The sequence below is a fragment of the Culex quinquefasciatus genome, chromosome 2, assembly GCF_015732765.1.
Source record: "Culex quinquefasciatus strain JHB chromosome 2, VPISU_Cqui_1.0_pri_paternal, whole genome shotgun sequence".
NCBI lineage: Eukaryota > Metazoa > Arthropoda > Insecta > Diptera > Culicidae > Culex > Culex quinquefasciatus.
In genome coordinates, this window is record NC_051862.1 from 210,439,225 (window position 1) to 210,453,810 (window position 14,586).

General features: G+C 36.3%; 1 protein-coding gene across 1 annotated transcript in view; it reads right to left on the minus strand.

Moving 5' to 3' along the window:
• Positions 1-10,040, minus strand: part of LOC6033302 (serine/threonine-protein kinase phg2) — a 100,575-nt gene extending 90,535 nt beyond the window's left edge. Inside the window, 2 exon segments of the mRNA XM_038252580.1 lie at positions 7,944-8,412; positions 8,415-10,040. Coding sequence (XP_038108508.1) covers positions 7,944-8,412; positions 8,415-9,339 — 1,394 coding nt within the window. The 5' untranslated portion in view covers positions 9,340-10,040.
• Positions 10,041-14,586: the final 4,546 nt, after the last annotated feature.

Below are 14,586 nucleotides of genomic sequence, written 5' to 3' on the forward strand. Positions count from 1 at the left end.
GTTAGGAATTCATTTTTCTCCGTGTATTGAAACCAATCGGCAGTCGAGCGTAGTTCTGCAGTTCACACACCGGACGGAGCGCATTTCTAAACCAACAATAAAGACCTTCCGATATTGCGCGTTCTACTCGGCATTGAACGAGGGCCTCGTTGGAGAGACGGGTCTAAACATGCCACCGCTGGAACTAATAATGTTTCAGAACTGTGTTCTTTCCCAGGTTGGATTTTCTATTCACTGGACACAGTTAAAAAAATCATAATCGTATCGTTCAACAGGACCTTAAACCTTTTAATCTTCACAGCTGTTGTAAAAAATACTGTGTACGAGAACTCTACAAACAAAACTTTTCACAGTGCTCCCAGCAACAATCAACACAGCTACTAATCCGCGACCTAATGACAATGACCAACAACAGCTATGACAGCAGTGACGAGGCTCATTCACTGGTAGTTCTGAACGTGGTCGCAGGGCAAAACAGAGCCCCACAGCAGCTCCAAACTGTGCGATGATATCAAACCAAACAGAGGCCCCAAAACGGCTTTGTCACGCGTTATAGAAGGGCCGCCATCAAACTACTACCACGACAACAACAATGACTGTAACTTTACTGGTGGTGGTAGAATTCAAGTGCAATGCTACCGACGGCCACTACTGGTCAGTTTCCACTCGACTGCATCGCACTTCTCGACAGAGGGAGGAGGAGAAGGGTTGATGCGTTGGAATTATTCATGAGGCGAAACTAACAACCCACCGTGACTTCAACGGTCGGTGGCGAAATTCTTTTCCGCGAGGCAGCCGTCCACGTGAATGTAAAATTTTTCTGTACTTTGATAGCTGTGGTCAACGGTGTACCGTTGTTTGGCCGACCATCAAACGTTCTTGAATTCTGGCCAGTTCAAGAACACCGCACGCGACGTTGCGACATCCAATATCAACGAATATCTCCTCCCTTTCGAACAATGATTGATTCACAAAATTCCCGCCATCGGGGTGACCTCTAACCTGCGACTAGCGAGGCCTGCAGGCCTAACAACTAAGAATGGGGTACGGGACGGTAAATCACCATCGACCGCCATCGCGTGGCATTTAAACGTGGAAATGATAGTCACATAAAATAAAAATATCTACCAAGTGACCAGCCCTATTTAGGCATGAATCATGCTGTAGATAGCGATCGAGAGTTGGCTTGTTAGGCGATCTTTGATGGTAGGGGAGAGTTGGGACTCTGGGAAAGATACATGTTTGTTGCTTCAAAAGGAAATGAATGTGCCTTTTTGAAACTAACAGACAAACTTTTTACATATTTAGACTTTTACATATCTTATAGCGTCTCTTTAGTAAGTCAGAGAATAAAATAACATCGAAACTTTTTCAACTCTCCGATTAAAGATTTTTTTACACTGCTTCATTGCGGGTTGCCAGATCAATAAAAACAACAAAACTTTTTCAATCTATCAAATATTGGTCCAACAATGAACAATGTATGTGTTCTTTAGTAAGTCGTTTTCATCTATAATTTCTACATTCTGCATTGAAAAGTTACACTATTTCCACTTCCAATCTTTTTGTCATAGGGCAGTTTTGCCAAAAAGTCGAACTATAATATTTATGTGAAAGATTGAAAAAACATATCTTGCGAAAAAAAACAAACTAACAAAATCCTGTCTAGATTTTTTTTAATATAAATTCCACTTTAGATATTCTTAGCTTACTGTAGCGTTACCAGATCTTCAGTTTAATCTAATAAAATAAATGTTTTGAAAAACTTTCTTAAAAATGTATAACCAGAAACCTCAGAAATCGTCACAAAAACTTCAACATTAGCTCTAATTTAAATATTTCCGCTTTTTACAAATTAAGGTGAAGCCGTTGATCATTTTCGGAGATAATTGATCATCACTTTAAAATATTCTGTTTAAAAATTAATTTAACGAATTTCTGCACCAAAATGAATCAGCATGAACCGGTTGTTGCCTTCTTGAAGCCACTCAAGGAATTTTTTATCTAAAACAAATATGTCTCAAAGTTTATATAATTTTGTGGAACAGTCATTGACGTCCTAATTGGCAATCATTGATTAATGACGATTTCCATAACTTCTCAAGGAATGGGATAATCGTTACCAGAAGGAATCAGCATGTGTAGGGTACTATTCTAAGCAACTTGTAGAATTTGTCAAAATATTGATAACGACGCAAAATTTATATCATTGAACGAAAAATCATGGCAATGATGGAAGTCTTCACGTTAAAAAAAAATTCAATATTTAATTCTGTTCAAAAACAAAACCTTGCCAAATTTAAATTGAAAATCCAGAAAAACTTCAAGAAACTAAAAAAGCCAAATTTAAAATAATTATTAAATTTTCAAAATCTAAATTCGATGATAAAAAACCTAGGCTTGAGCATCCATACCTTTGTAGAAAATTTGTATGTAAAAAATAGCATCGATTTTCCCAAGGTTCTACAAAAAATCACTTATTCGAAAATAATTGTCTAGATTTGGGTCCTTGAGTTCAAATATGTCCCTAAAGAAGGGGTTTGGAAATTTTTATTCTAAGATTAAGGCCAAAACTATGGTGAAAATTATTGAGATAATTCATTTGGTAATGTAAAAGGCAATATTCCACTCAAATTTTAATAAAATTGAGTGACAGAACCGGAATTTGAAATAAAAAGTAAAAAAATAAAATTTGATTCGATTACTCGAGCATTCTAAAAAATCTTCGGCTAATCGAGTCTAAACATTTATAGAAAAATCGAAATGAAAGTTAAATCTCATGATTTTTTAAATTTCCCAAAATTGCTAAGAAAGTTCCTTGGTTCAAATAATGATACGCTTATTTTTTATTTTTTTCATTAGGGTGGTCCGTTTAAAAATAAAAATGTATGACAATTTTTTTATTTCTTTTTTTTACATTATCGACAAACTCGTTTCATGCGACCTTTTCGAGTGAAAGGCTAGATTTTTCGATCCTCAGACTATTTTCTCATAAAACCCTTCTAATAACTAGAGTTAGTAAATTTTCACGATGTCCCAGAAATCTAATTAATTGAATGTTTTTTAAAGTATATTTTTATTTGTTATTGATTTAGAAAGTAGTATATTGTAATTCCACTTCGACTTTTATTTTATTGAAATGTAATAGTCTTCCAAGTGTCAATGAAAATTCCAGTTAAAAAATAATGCTGGCTACCGTCATTAGGGGTGACATTAGGTCTAGGGGTGGGGTGGGTGAGATTGAATTACACAGATTTCAGCAGACCCAATGTCACCCCAGGTGACGGTATACAATACTAATAAATCATGTTTTGACTTGAAATTAAATAATAGATAAAATTGAAGCGAATCAGAGAAAACTATTTTGCTTAAGAAATCAAATTAATACATTGAAAAATATATATAATTTTTAAAGAATTAAGTAGCAAAAAATACTTTAAACAATTTTAACATGATATTTTTAAGGTTATTTAAACATTCCCGAGCAGACGGAAATAACTTGGAAAGGTCAGTTTTGATATTGTAAGAAGATCGAAATATGTTATTGGGATGATCGGATTAGTTGTTAAAATAACAAAAATTAATAACAAAGATTTGTTCGAAGAATAACTTAAACTGTTATTATGTTGTTATTGCAATAACAAACCAATAACACAGAAGGAATCATGAAGGAATAACAAGATTTGTTATTTTGTGCGGAGAGGTGGAGCAGCATAATAACAAAAAATGTTATTGAACTGGTATGTCTCCATAACAAAAAAAGTTATTGTTTTGGTTTATTTGTAATTTGCAAATAAACCTGCAGTTGCCATAACTCATCTGTACTAGTCAGGGCTGCAGAGTCGGGTACCTCCAAGCGACTTTGAATCCATACTTTGAAGACAACTCCGACTCTGGATGCAGGATATGACGTCAACGACGACTTCAGCTCTCCAAAAATACCCGACTTAACAGATTCCGACTCCAAGTAAAAGTTGCTGAAAATTTGCTGAATCCGATGCAGCCTCCGAGGTCTCACTCCAGCTCGAACTTCAACGTCAGCTCCGACTTCCTGGCTGTGTGAAAATAATAACAGTTTTTGTTATTCACACTTCATAAGTTCTCAAAATAAATCAATTCCGTTATAACAAAATTAAAAATTAAAAAATTTAAATGCGTATAACAAAATTTAAAAAAAATGAACTCTCAAAAGTTAATTTAATCGGATTAATTATAGCTTAAAACCCCATTTTATGGTGAAATAAATGACCCCAATGAAATTGGTCAAAATTATTTCATAGTTCTAGCCAATTTTAGTAAACTCCTTATATCAAATAATTAAAAAATCAACTTTTAAAATTTCAACTTTTTAGAATAATTTTAGCTTAAGGACCCCATTTCATGGCCAAAATAATGATCCCGACGAAATTGGTCAAAATTATCCCATAGTTCTAACCAATTTTAGCAAAGTCCCTTAGGGGTATATCAAATAATTAAAAAAATCAACTTTAAAAATTTTCAACTTTTTAGAATAATTTTAGCTTAAGCACCCCATTGCATGGCCAAAATAATGACTCTGACGAAATTGGTCAAAATTATCCCATAGTTCTAGCCAATTTTAGCCTGACGAAATTGGTCAAAATTATCCCATAGTTCTAGCCAATTTTAGCAAAGTCCCTTAGAGGTATATCAAATAATTAATAAAATCAACTTTCAAAATTTCATTTTTCAGAATAATTTTAGCTTAAGGACCCCATTTCATGGCCAAAATAATGACCCCGACGAAATTGGTCAAAATTATCCCATATTTCCAGCCAACTTTAGCAAAGTCCCTTAGGGGGTATATCAAATAATTAAAAAAATCAACTTCCAAATTTTTAACTTTTTAGAATAATTTTAGCCTAAGGACCCCATTTCATGGCCAAAATAATGTCCCCGAGGAAATTAGACAAAATTATCCCAAAGATCAAACATAGTTAACAAAAGAAAAAATAATAACAGATTGTGTTATGGACACTTAGAAACATTTCCATTTGTGCGATTTATGGTAATTTTATTTCTAAGTCAGTATACCGAACGAATAACAAATTTTGTTACTAGGAGAGTTTTTGAAATGTATAACATTTCCTCTTATTAACGTGTTATTAAACATTTTCAATATAATATCACTTCAATACCAAATTTTGTTATTTTATCAGAAACTGTTATTATTTTTTCTTCTTGAAGTTGAACTTCAGGATAAAACAATAACACTTTTTGTTATTTTAACAGAATTTGTTATTGAAATATTATTAATTTTGTTATTACCGTCTGCCCGGGTTTGCATGCTCCGTGAAATTTCCGTATATCGTCGCCATCGTGCTAACTTGTCGTACGTGCATTTTGGGCCAAATTGAGTTAAGAACGCCATTTTGTGCAGCTCACAATGCCTCACCTTTTGACCTTCACAGATCCCCAAAATTTAATTTCAATCCTGAGATATTCAACAAAAACCGAAAAAACTCCGTGCATTTTTGTCACTTTACATATGAAAGTAGTTTCAATCTTGTCGTGCTATCTTGTCACTCCATGAAAATTGATGTAAGTGCGACAAAAGGCCAAAGGGATTTCAGACCAGGAAAGTCAGGATGCGTTTGTCGCACGTACAAGCTAGACTACAATCAAAATGTAATGTAAAAAAAAAATCAATCAAAATCAAATATATCAAATAATTAAAAAAATCAACTTTTAAAATTTCAACTTTTTAGAATAATTTTAGCTTAAGGACCCCATTTCATGGCCAAAATAATGATCCCGACGAAATTGGTCAAAATTATCCCATAGTTCTAACCAATTTTAGCAAAGTCCCTTAGGGGTATATCAAATAATTAAAAAAATCAACTTTAAAAATTTTCAACTTTTTAGAATAATTTTAGCTTAAGCACCCCATTGCATGGCCAAAATAATGACTCTGACGAAATTGGTCAAAATTATCCCATAGTTCTAGCCAATTTTAGCCTGACGAAATTGGTCAAAATTATCCCATAGTTCTAGCCAATTTTAGCAAAGTCCCTTAGAGGTATATCAAATAATTAATAAAATCAACTTTCAAAATTTCATTTTTCAGAATAATTTTAGCTTAAGGACCCCATTTCATGGCCAAAATAATGACCCCGACGAAATTGGTCAAAATTATCCCATATTTCCAGCCAACTTTAGCAAAGTCCCTTAGGGGTATATCAAATAATTAAAAATCAACTTCCAAATTTTTAACTTTTTAGAATAATTTTAGCCTAAGGACCCCATTTCATGGCCAAAATAATGTCCCCGAGGAAATTAGACAAAATTATCCCAAAGATCAAACATAGTTAACAAAAGAAAAAATAATAACAGATTGTGTTATGGACACTTAGAAACATTTCCATTTGTGCGATTTATGGTAATTTTATTTCTAAGTCAGTATACCGAACGAATAACAAATTTTGTTACTAGGAGAGTTTTGAAATGTATAACATTTCCTCTTATTAACGTGTTATTAAACATTTTCAATATAATATCACTTCAATACCAAATTTTGTTATTTTATCAGAAACTGTTATTATTTTTTCTTCTTGAAGTTGAACTTCAGGATAAAACAATAACACTTTTTGTTATTTTAACAGAATTTGTTATTGAAATATTATTAATTTTGTTATTACCGTCTGCCCGGGTTTGCATGCTCCGTGAAATTTCCGTATATCGTCGCCATCGTGCTAACTTGTCGTACGTGCATTTTGGGCCAAATTGAGTTAAGAACGCCATTTTGTGCAGCTCACAATGCCTCACCTTTTGACCTTCACAGATCCCCAAAATTTAATTTCAATCCTGAGATATTCAACAAAAACCGAAAAAACTCCGTGCATTTTTGTCACTTTACATATGAAAGTAGTTTCAATCTTGTCGTGCTATCTTGTCACTCCATGAAAATTGATGTAAGTGCGACAAAAGGCCAAAGGGATTTCAGACCAGGAAAGTCAGGATGCGTTTGTCGCACGTACAAGCTAGACTACCGTAAACATTTGTAATTATAACTCGGGACTCCAGCAACCAACTTCAACCAAACTTTGGGACAATGCACAGAATGGTGAGCCAAACAAAACGTGTTTGTTATTGTTTAAATTGCGTGCTTCCGTTTTTGAATATTCAAGGTCAAACATTAAAACGCGTTTTTCTCGGAACGTCAAAATGGCGGGTGCGACAAGATAGCACGACGACGTCGATATTTTGGTGTTTTGAAATAATGGATAATGGATAACATTTAACATAACGGGAACATTTTTTTTTTTTTTGAAAAAAAATATTAGGTATTTTTTGGAAAATTTCAATTTTGAAATCACCCTAATGTAAAAAAAAAAGAACGTGAACTTAGACCAAAGAACTTTCTGAACAGTTAAGGGCCATGTTGAAATTTTGAGTATAGTTTTCATTTGGAATTACTTTTATATAGAAACTTTGATAAAAAGATATTTCACAAATTACTGGGCGTATTATATTAGCTAAATTCGATTCAGGGAAACGTTGTTTTTTAACTACTAGACAAGATTCAAAGTTTTTCGAAAACTTTGTTATTAGTTTTACAGTGTAAATAAGAACTTAAATTTGTATTATAAAATAATGCCCGACTTGTATCTTTGCACGGATAAAAATCAGCTTTCCTACTAACTTAGCAACAATTAAAATTATCTTTATGTTTTTTATCACAAAAAAATCCCGTAATGTTATACAACCTGAAGCTAATTTAGCTTGAAATTTGTAACATTGACCCTTTAACCCCCATCTCCCCTAGCCCTCTAAAGTACTTCATTTCTAACAAACGAGCGCGACCTTCACCGCGCCAAACACAATGGCAACATTGACTAATTCATTTCCTAACTTTGCCAACAATAACAACGTCCGCACCACCTCTCACGTCCCCCCCAACAACCCCTGAAAAACGTGACACTCACCGTTCCTCAGCATCCTTCACGCTATCCCAGGAGTCCCCCACGCCGGACGACCCCCCATCATCGTCCCCGTCCTCATCGTGCTTGCCCTCGTCCTCCAGCCCCGAATCCTCCAGACTAATTTGACAGCTCGACAGAACGACCTCCTTGCCGTTGTCACCCACTTCGATCCAGTCCGCCGTACGGATGCGGGCCGTTCCCGTGGGCGAGATTTCCGGCGATGATCGGTTTTCCGGAGGTTTACGCTGTCTCCGGACGATAGAATCGGAGTGGCCACCGGTGGCGGCTGCGGCCGCCGATCGCATTGCGGTAAGTTCCGAGATGAGGAGCTCGTGGAACGCGACCTTCTTCTCGCTGAGCTTGGAGTCGAGGGTTGTGGGGTCGATTGGGGGCGGGGTGACTTTGACCACGGAGTTGGCGTCGTTGGAGGGCGTCACGTGTTCGCCCCCTTCCGGTTCTGGGCGGTAGGGAGCCGGATCGAGGAGCTCCGTATCACGTGGTTGGTGGCCTCGATGATCGTGGAGGTGGAAGTTGCGCCGTTGGTAACGAGGTCCGAGCCGATGATGATCTCGGTCAGGTGCGATGTTCGGCTTGGCTCCCGATTTTTGAGGTTATTTTCCCGTTCGAGCGAGTTGCTGCTCGCGATGCTGTTCGTGTCCATGGAGTTGTGCTCGGTGCCGCTGTCATGCTCCGAGGACGAACTGATCACAATTACATCTGGGGAATTACGCTTAATGGCGATCAGGTCGCCGTCGTTGGAGCTGCTGTCCAGCGGATCCAGCAGCTGGTGATGATGCCGGTGGTTGTAGGTATTCTTGAGCTGTTTTTGGCAGATGCTGGTATCGTCTTCTTCGTCGGCGGAATTAAAATGATTGCGGTGACCTCCACCGATTCCGAGGAGGTTCGTCGCTTTGGAGTCCGCGGTCTTTTGCAGCGTGGACACTGGCGAGGACGATGCCGACGTGGACGCCGATGAGGAAGAATTTATCTCAATTATACTGCACGTCGAAGTGTACATCAATTTGCCGTTTTCCAAGTTGCTGGAGTTATTAGTGCTAATCGTCGTTGCTGGCGGCGGCGGCAGAACAGGTCGCGGAACATTGTTGCTGTATATTCCGTGGGACTCGCCGACGTACAGCTCGGTCTTGGATGCACCGAGCGGTTCCCTGGGATCGCCGCTTTGCGGTTTTTTGATCACCTGCTGATCAAACGCCGGAGACTTGTAAACCACAGTACGTCCCGGATGGGGAGGCTTCAACGTGTGAACTCCCGATATCTGGTGCTGCTGCTGCTGATGACTGGGAGAGTTCTCACGGTGCTTGGCCAACGCATTGGCCACCGCAGCGGCACTTGGCCTCGGCGGCACCGGAGGTCCCGGCTTCCTGGTGCTGGTCAACATTTTGATCACTCACAATTCATATCTTCCCGATGATACACGTGAATCCACTTCAAATTCTTCGCTATGTGGGACACTACACTCTTCAAGTAACCAATGGCAGAACTAATCACGTGAACACCTCAGAAATCCGAACCGAGCTTTCCCGGCTCAAATTACACTCTCCAAATACCCTTCTAACTCTCTTCTGCGTTGTCGTGGACACAAACAAAAACGTGACAAAGGCGATAATGATTTATCTCCGTACTCTGTAGCTACGACGACCTCCACAAGCAGCCGTGATTCATCCGTAAACAGCTGACCGACTCTCCAGAAGACCTACTTTTCTCACTTTCAACCCAAACTCGCGCACTCCCAAGGGCGCTTCGGATTCACTTTTGATTGTTAGGAGCGCGCCTCAAACAAGTGTCTTTCGACACCGCTACCGCGATCGCCAGACCAGCCCAAATTATATTGCACAAAATGTGGCGTGAAATCGCCCAAAAATGGACAGCCCCCTTCGGAAACCGCTTCTCCCCTTCGTTTTCCCACGTGTGTGAACGCGAATCTCGCACGCTCGAAACTTGTTTCCAAAACACCGCGACCCGCGACGCGAATATCCCCAGTGCGACTTGGCGACTCTCGCGACTAACACGCGCGCTAAACACAATCCGCAACGACGCCGATCCGGCCGACCCGATATCCAAACGCAAACTGAGTGAGCGAAGCGCGGCTGTTTGGTTTGGACAGAGTTTTGCGGTTCTAGAGAGTTGGGGCTGCGTTGAGAGAGGAGAGCGAAGAAGGTCGATGGTGGAACTAATACAAGTGCGAGTCCGGAAAGGTGTGAATGGAAAAGGCATGAATTGTGACTAAGTGGTTGTGGGGGTGTTCAAGATTTAGGATAAAATTTAGAATATTATAAGTAACTTTGGTTTGCATTGTCACAATTTTTAATTAAATTAAAGGGCGCCCTACTGCGTTTTGTTTACTGCAGAGAGGATTCTGAGAACGGATTAAATGTCACAAAATCTACTGGGGAGGGAGGATGCGTGGACATACCGTAAGAAATTGATAGTAAATATCGCTAAATCGTTTTAATGTAAGTCCGGTAGACATGCTTATAACTACAAAAAATGTAAAATTGTGATCACCTCCATTGCAAACATGAACACCTTTTAAAGAGAGAAGAACACAAAAACAGAAACTTGAGCAGTAGAGAGTAGAGAGCATAAAACAACATTTCATACATCAAAGAGGCAAAATATGCTGCTCTTTCCGTTCGAACCATTCAGCTGATGATACGTTCCAACCGCCATATAGTTTTAGTGCTCTTTTTTCGCTCCCACTCTTTATTCCTTTAATTCGTACCTCTAAGTTAAGCCGTTTATTTTTGGAACCAAAATCGACACTATTTTCGAATGCACGGCTTCGGGCTGTGCGTGAGGTACAGTTGCACCGAAATAAGGTACACCAAAGTTGAGAACATAATTTTCGGGGAATTTCCGATGAGTCAATCATAATTGTGTGTTTGATTGGATGCGGTAATACTTGAGTATTAAATCATTCGTTTACAAATACAAACAAGTCAGCAATCGAAGATAAATATTTGGCAAATCAGTTGATAAGAACTTTAAAAGCAAACCTAACATAAGAAGAGGTTTCAAAATATTTTGAAATAATTGAAATCGACAAAACTGTTCAACAATTTGAACAATTCTTAAATTTCAAACAATTCAACATTGCTAGCAATCAACCAACGGAGTGCGATGAAAAAGGGCACTAAAAGACAATAACAAACACATAAAACAACGCATAGAGGTGAGAGATTGTCGGAACATTTTCGATACGGAATGCCCATTGTTATTTGTTAGGCAGACGATGAAGTGGGAGTTGGTTGGCGATAGTGCGTTGAATGCAGCAGCAACAGTTCAGAGGTCTTCATTACAAACACACACGGGGCAGAAACAGTCCGCCAACTTAAGACCGAGGAATTACTTCAGCAGCTGGGGTACAAACAAGTACATACGAATGAGGAGCAAGGTGGGTTTTGATAACTTTTCACAAAGTTATTTAAAAAATGCTGGAGAAAAAAACAAATATTGTAGAAAGTATAACAAGGTTGTTTATCGATAAAATTATCGTCGATAATATTAAAGTCTATCCCGAGCAGACGGAAATAACTTGGGAAGGTCAGTTTTTGATATTGTGAGAAGATCGAAATATGTTATTGGAATGATCGGATTAGTTGTTAAAATAACAAAAATCAATAACAAAGATTTGTTCGAAAAATAACTTAAACTGTTATTATGTTGTTATTGCAATAACAAACCAATAACACAGAAGGAATCATGAAGTAATAACAAGATTTGTTATTTTGTGCGGAGAGGTGGAGCAGCATAATAACAAAAATTGTTATTGAACTGGTATGTCTCCATAACAAAAAAAGTTATTGTTTTGGTTTATTTGTAATTTGCAAAAAAAACCTGCAGTTGCCATAACTCATCTGTACTAGTCAGGGCTGCAGAGTCGGGTACCTCCAAGCGACTTTGAATCTATACCTTGAAGACAACTCCGACTCTGGATGCAGGATATGACGTTCAGCTCTCCAAAAATACCCGACTTCACAGATTCCGACTCCAAGTAAAAGTTGCTGAAAATTAGCTGAATCCGATGCAGTCTACGAGGTCTCACTCCAGCTCGAACTTCAACGTCAGCTCCGACTTCCTGGCTCTGTGAAAATAATAACAGTTTTTGTTATTCACACTTCAAAAATTTTCAATAAATAAACCAATTCCTTTAGGGAATATAAAAAAAATTAAAAAAAAAGAACTCTCAAAAGTTAATTTTATCGGATTAATTTCAGCTTGAAACCCCATTTCATGGTGAAATAAATGACCCTGACGAAATTGGTCAAAATTATCCCATAGTTCTAACCATTTTAAACAAAGTCCTTTAAGGGGTATATCAAATAATTAAAAAAAATAAACTTTCAAAATTTTAACTTTTCAGAATAACTTTAGCTTAAAGACCGCATTTCATGGCCAAAATAATGACCCAAACGAAATTGGTCAAAATTATCCCATATTTCTAGCCAATTTTAGCAAAGTTCCATAGGAGGTATATCAAATAATTAATAAAATCAACTTCGAAATTTTCAACTTTTCAGAATAATTTTAGCTTAAGGACCCCATTTCATGGCCAAAATAATGAACCTGACGAAATTGATCAATATTATCCCATAGTTCTAACCATTTTAAACAAAGTCCCTTAGGGGGTATATCAAATAATTTAATAAATTAACTTTCAAAATTTCAACTTTTTGGAATAATTTTAGCTTAAGGACCCCATTTCATGGCCAAAATAATGACCCTTACGAAATTGGTCAAAATTATCCCATATTTCTAGCCAATTTTAGCAAAGTCCCTTAGGGGGTATATTAAATAATTAAAAAAATCAACTTCCAAAATTTCAACTTTTTAGAATAATCTTAGCTCAAGGAATCCATTTCATGGCCAAAATAATGACCCTGACGAAATTGGTCAAAATTATACCATAGTTCTAACAATTTTAAACAAAGTCCCTTAGGGGGTATATCAAATAATTTAAAAAAAGAAACTTTCAAAATTTCAACTTTTCAGAATAATTTTAGCTTAAGGACCCCATTTCATGGCCAAAATAATGACCCTGACGAAATTGGTCAAAATTATCCCATATTTCTAGCCAATTTTAGCAAAGTCCCTTAGGGGGTATATCAAATAATTAAAAAAATCAACTTCCAAAATTTCAATTTTTAAGAATAATTTTAGCTTAAGGACCCAATTTCATGGCCAAAATAATGGCCCCGATGAAATTAGACAAAATTATCCCAAAGATCTAAACATATTTAACAAAAGAAAAAATAATAACAGATTGTGTTATGGACACTCAGAAACTTTTCCATTTGTGCGATTTATGGTAATTTTATTTCAAAGTCAGTATACCGAATGAATAACAAAATTTGTTATTAGGAGAGTTTTTGAAATGTATAACATTTCCTCTTATTAGCGTGTTATTAAACATTTTCAATATAATATCACTTCAATACCAAATTTTGTTATTTTATCAGAAACTGTTATTATTTTTTCTTCTTGAAGTTGAACTTCAGGATAAAATAATAACACTTTTTGTTATTTTAACAGGATTTGTTATTGAAATATTATTAATTTTGTTATTACCGTCTGCCCGGGATAACGATAGCAATAATGGTTATCGCATTTTTTTTTCGAAAATACTCGAATTTTGATAATTTGCATGGGTATCAAACGATTTGAAATTTGGTATGCATTTTCACTGTTTTGGAGTTTTCTGAGTGGAATAAGGCCGATGCCGATGACGTTTATCCCTCGACTTTGGTCAAAATACGAAATAAAAAAAAGTTAAAAAATGAAAATGTTTTTTTAAATGCATTTCACACCTGTCCAGTTGTTAACCAATCATAAGTCTCTTTGGTCAAAATGAAGATGACGAACATTTAATTTTTGCGAAAAAAAAGTTTTGAGGTGCGAAACATTGTGATTTTATAAAATCCTAAATATTTTTACACAAACCCAAATAAGCTAATAATCATTATCAATGCAGAAAAAGGCGTTTTTTGAGTATTTGAGGCGATTGTTTTGAGTTGACTAGACTTCTATTTCAATTGAAATTTTCCAGTTTATGAAAAAAAAATTTTGTCCCCTGATTTTTCGAATTTATTTTGACGGGGAGGCGACATAAACTTTGAAAAATATTTGCAACTGCCTAACCAAAGTTTCACAAAATACTGTATTTTTAGAGTATTAAATTTTTAGAATTTACAATATGAGTATCGAACAATTTGAAATTTCGCATGCATTTTACTGCTCTAGAGTTTTTGAATGAAACACTCAAATTTTCACAAAATACCGTATTTTTTACACCTGTTTTGCAGATTATAAAAATTTTAGTATGTTCGAAAAAATATGGAATATTGAGAAAAAAAAAAATAGTATTCCATTTAAACAATTCTAAAACTGTGAAAATGCATGAAATATTTCAAATCGTTCGATACTCAAATTATGAAAATTTGAGTATTTTAAAAAAAAACTACAGTATTTTGTGAAAATTTGATTATTTCGTTCATAAAACTTAAAAAAGTGAATTTCAAATCGTTTGATACCCATATTGCAAATTATAAAAATTTGAGTACTTTAAAAAAATACGATTTTTGTGAAAATTTGGGGTTTCATTTAAAAAAATTCACAACAGTGAACA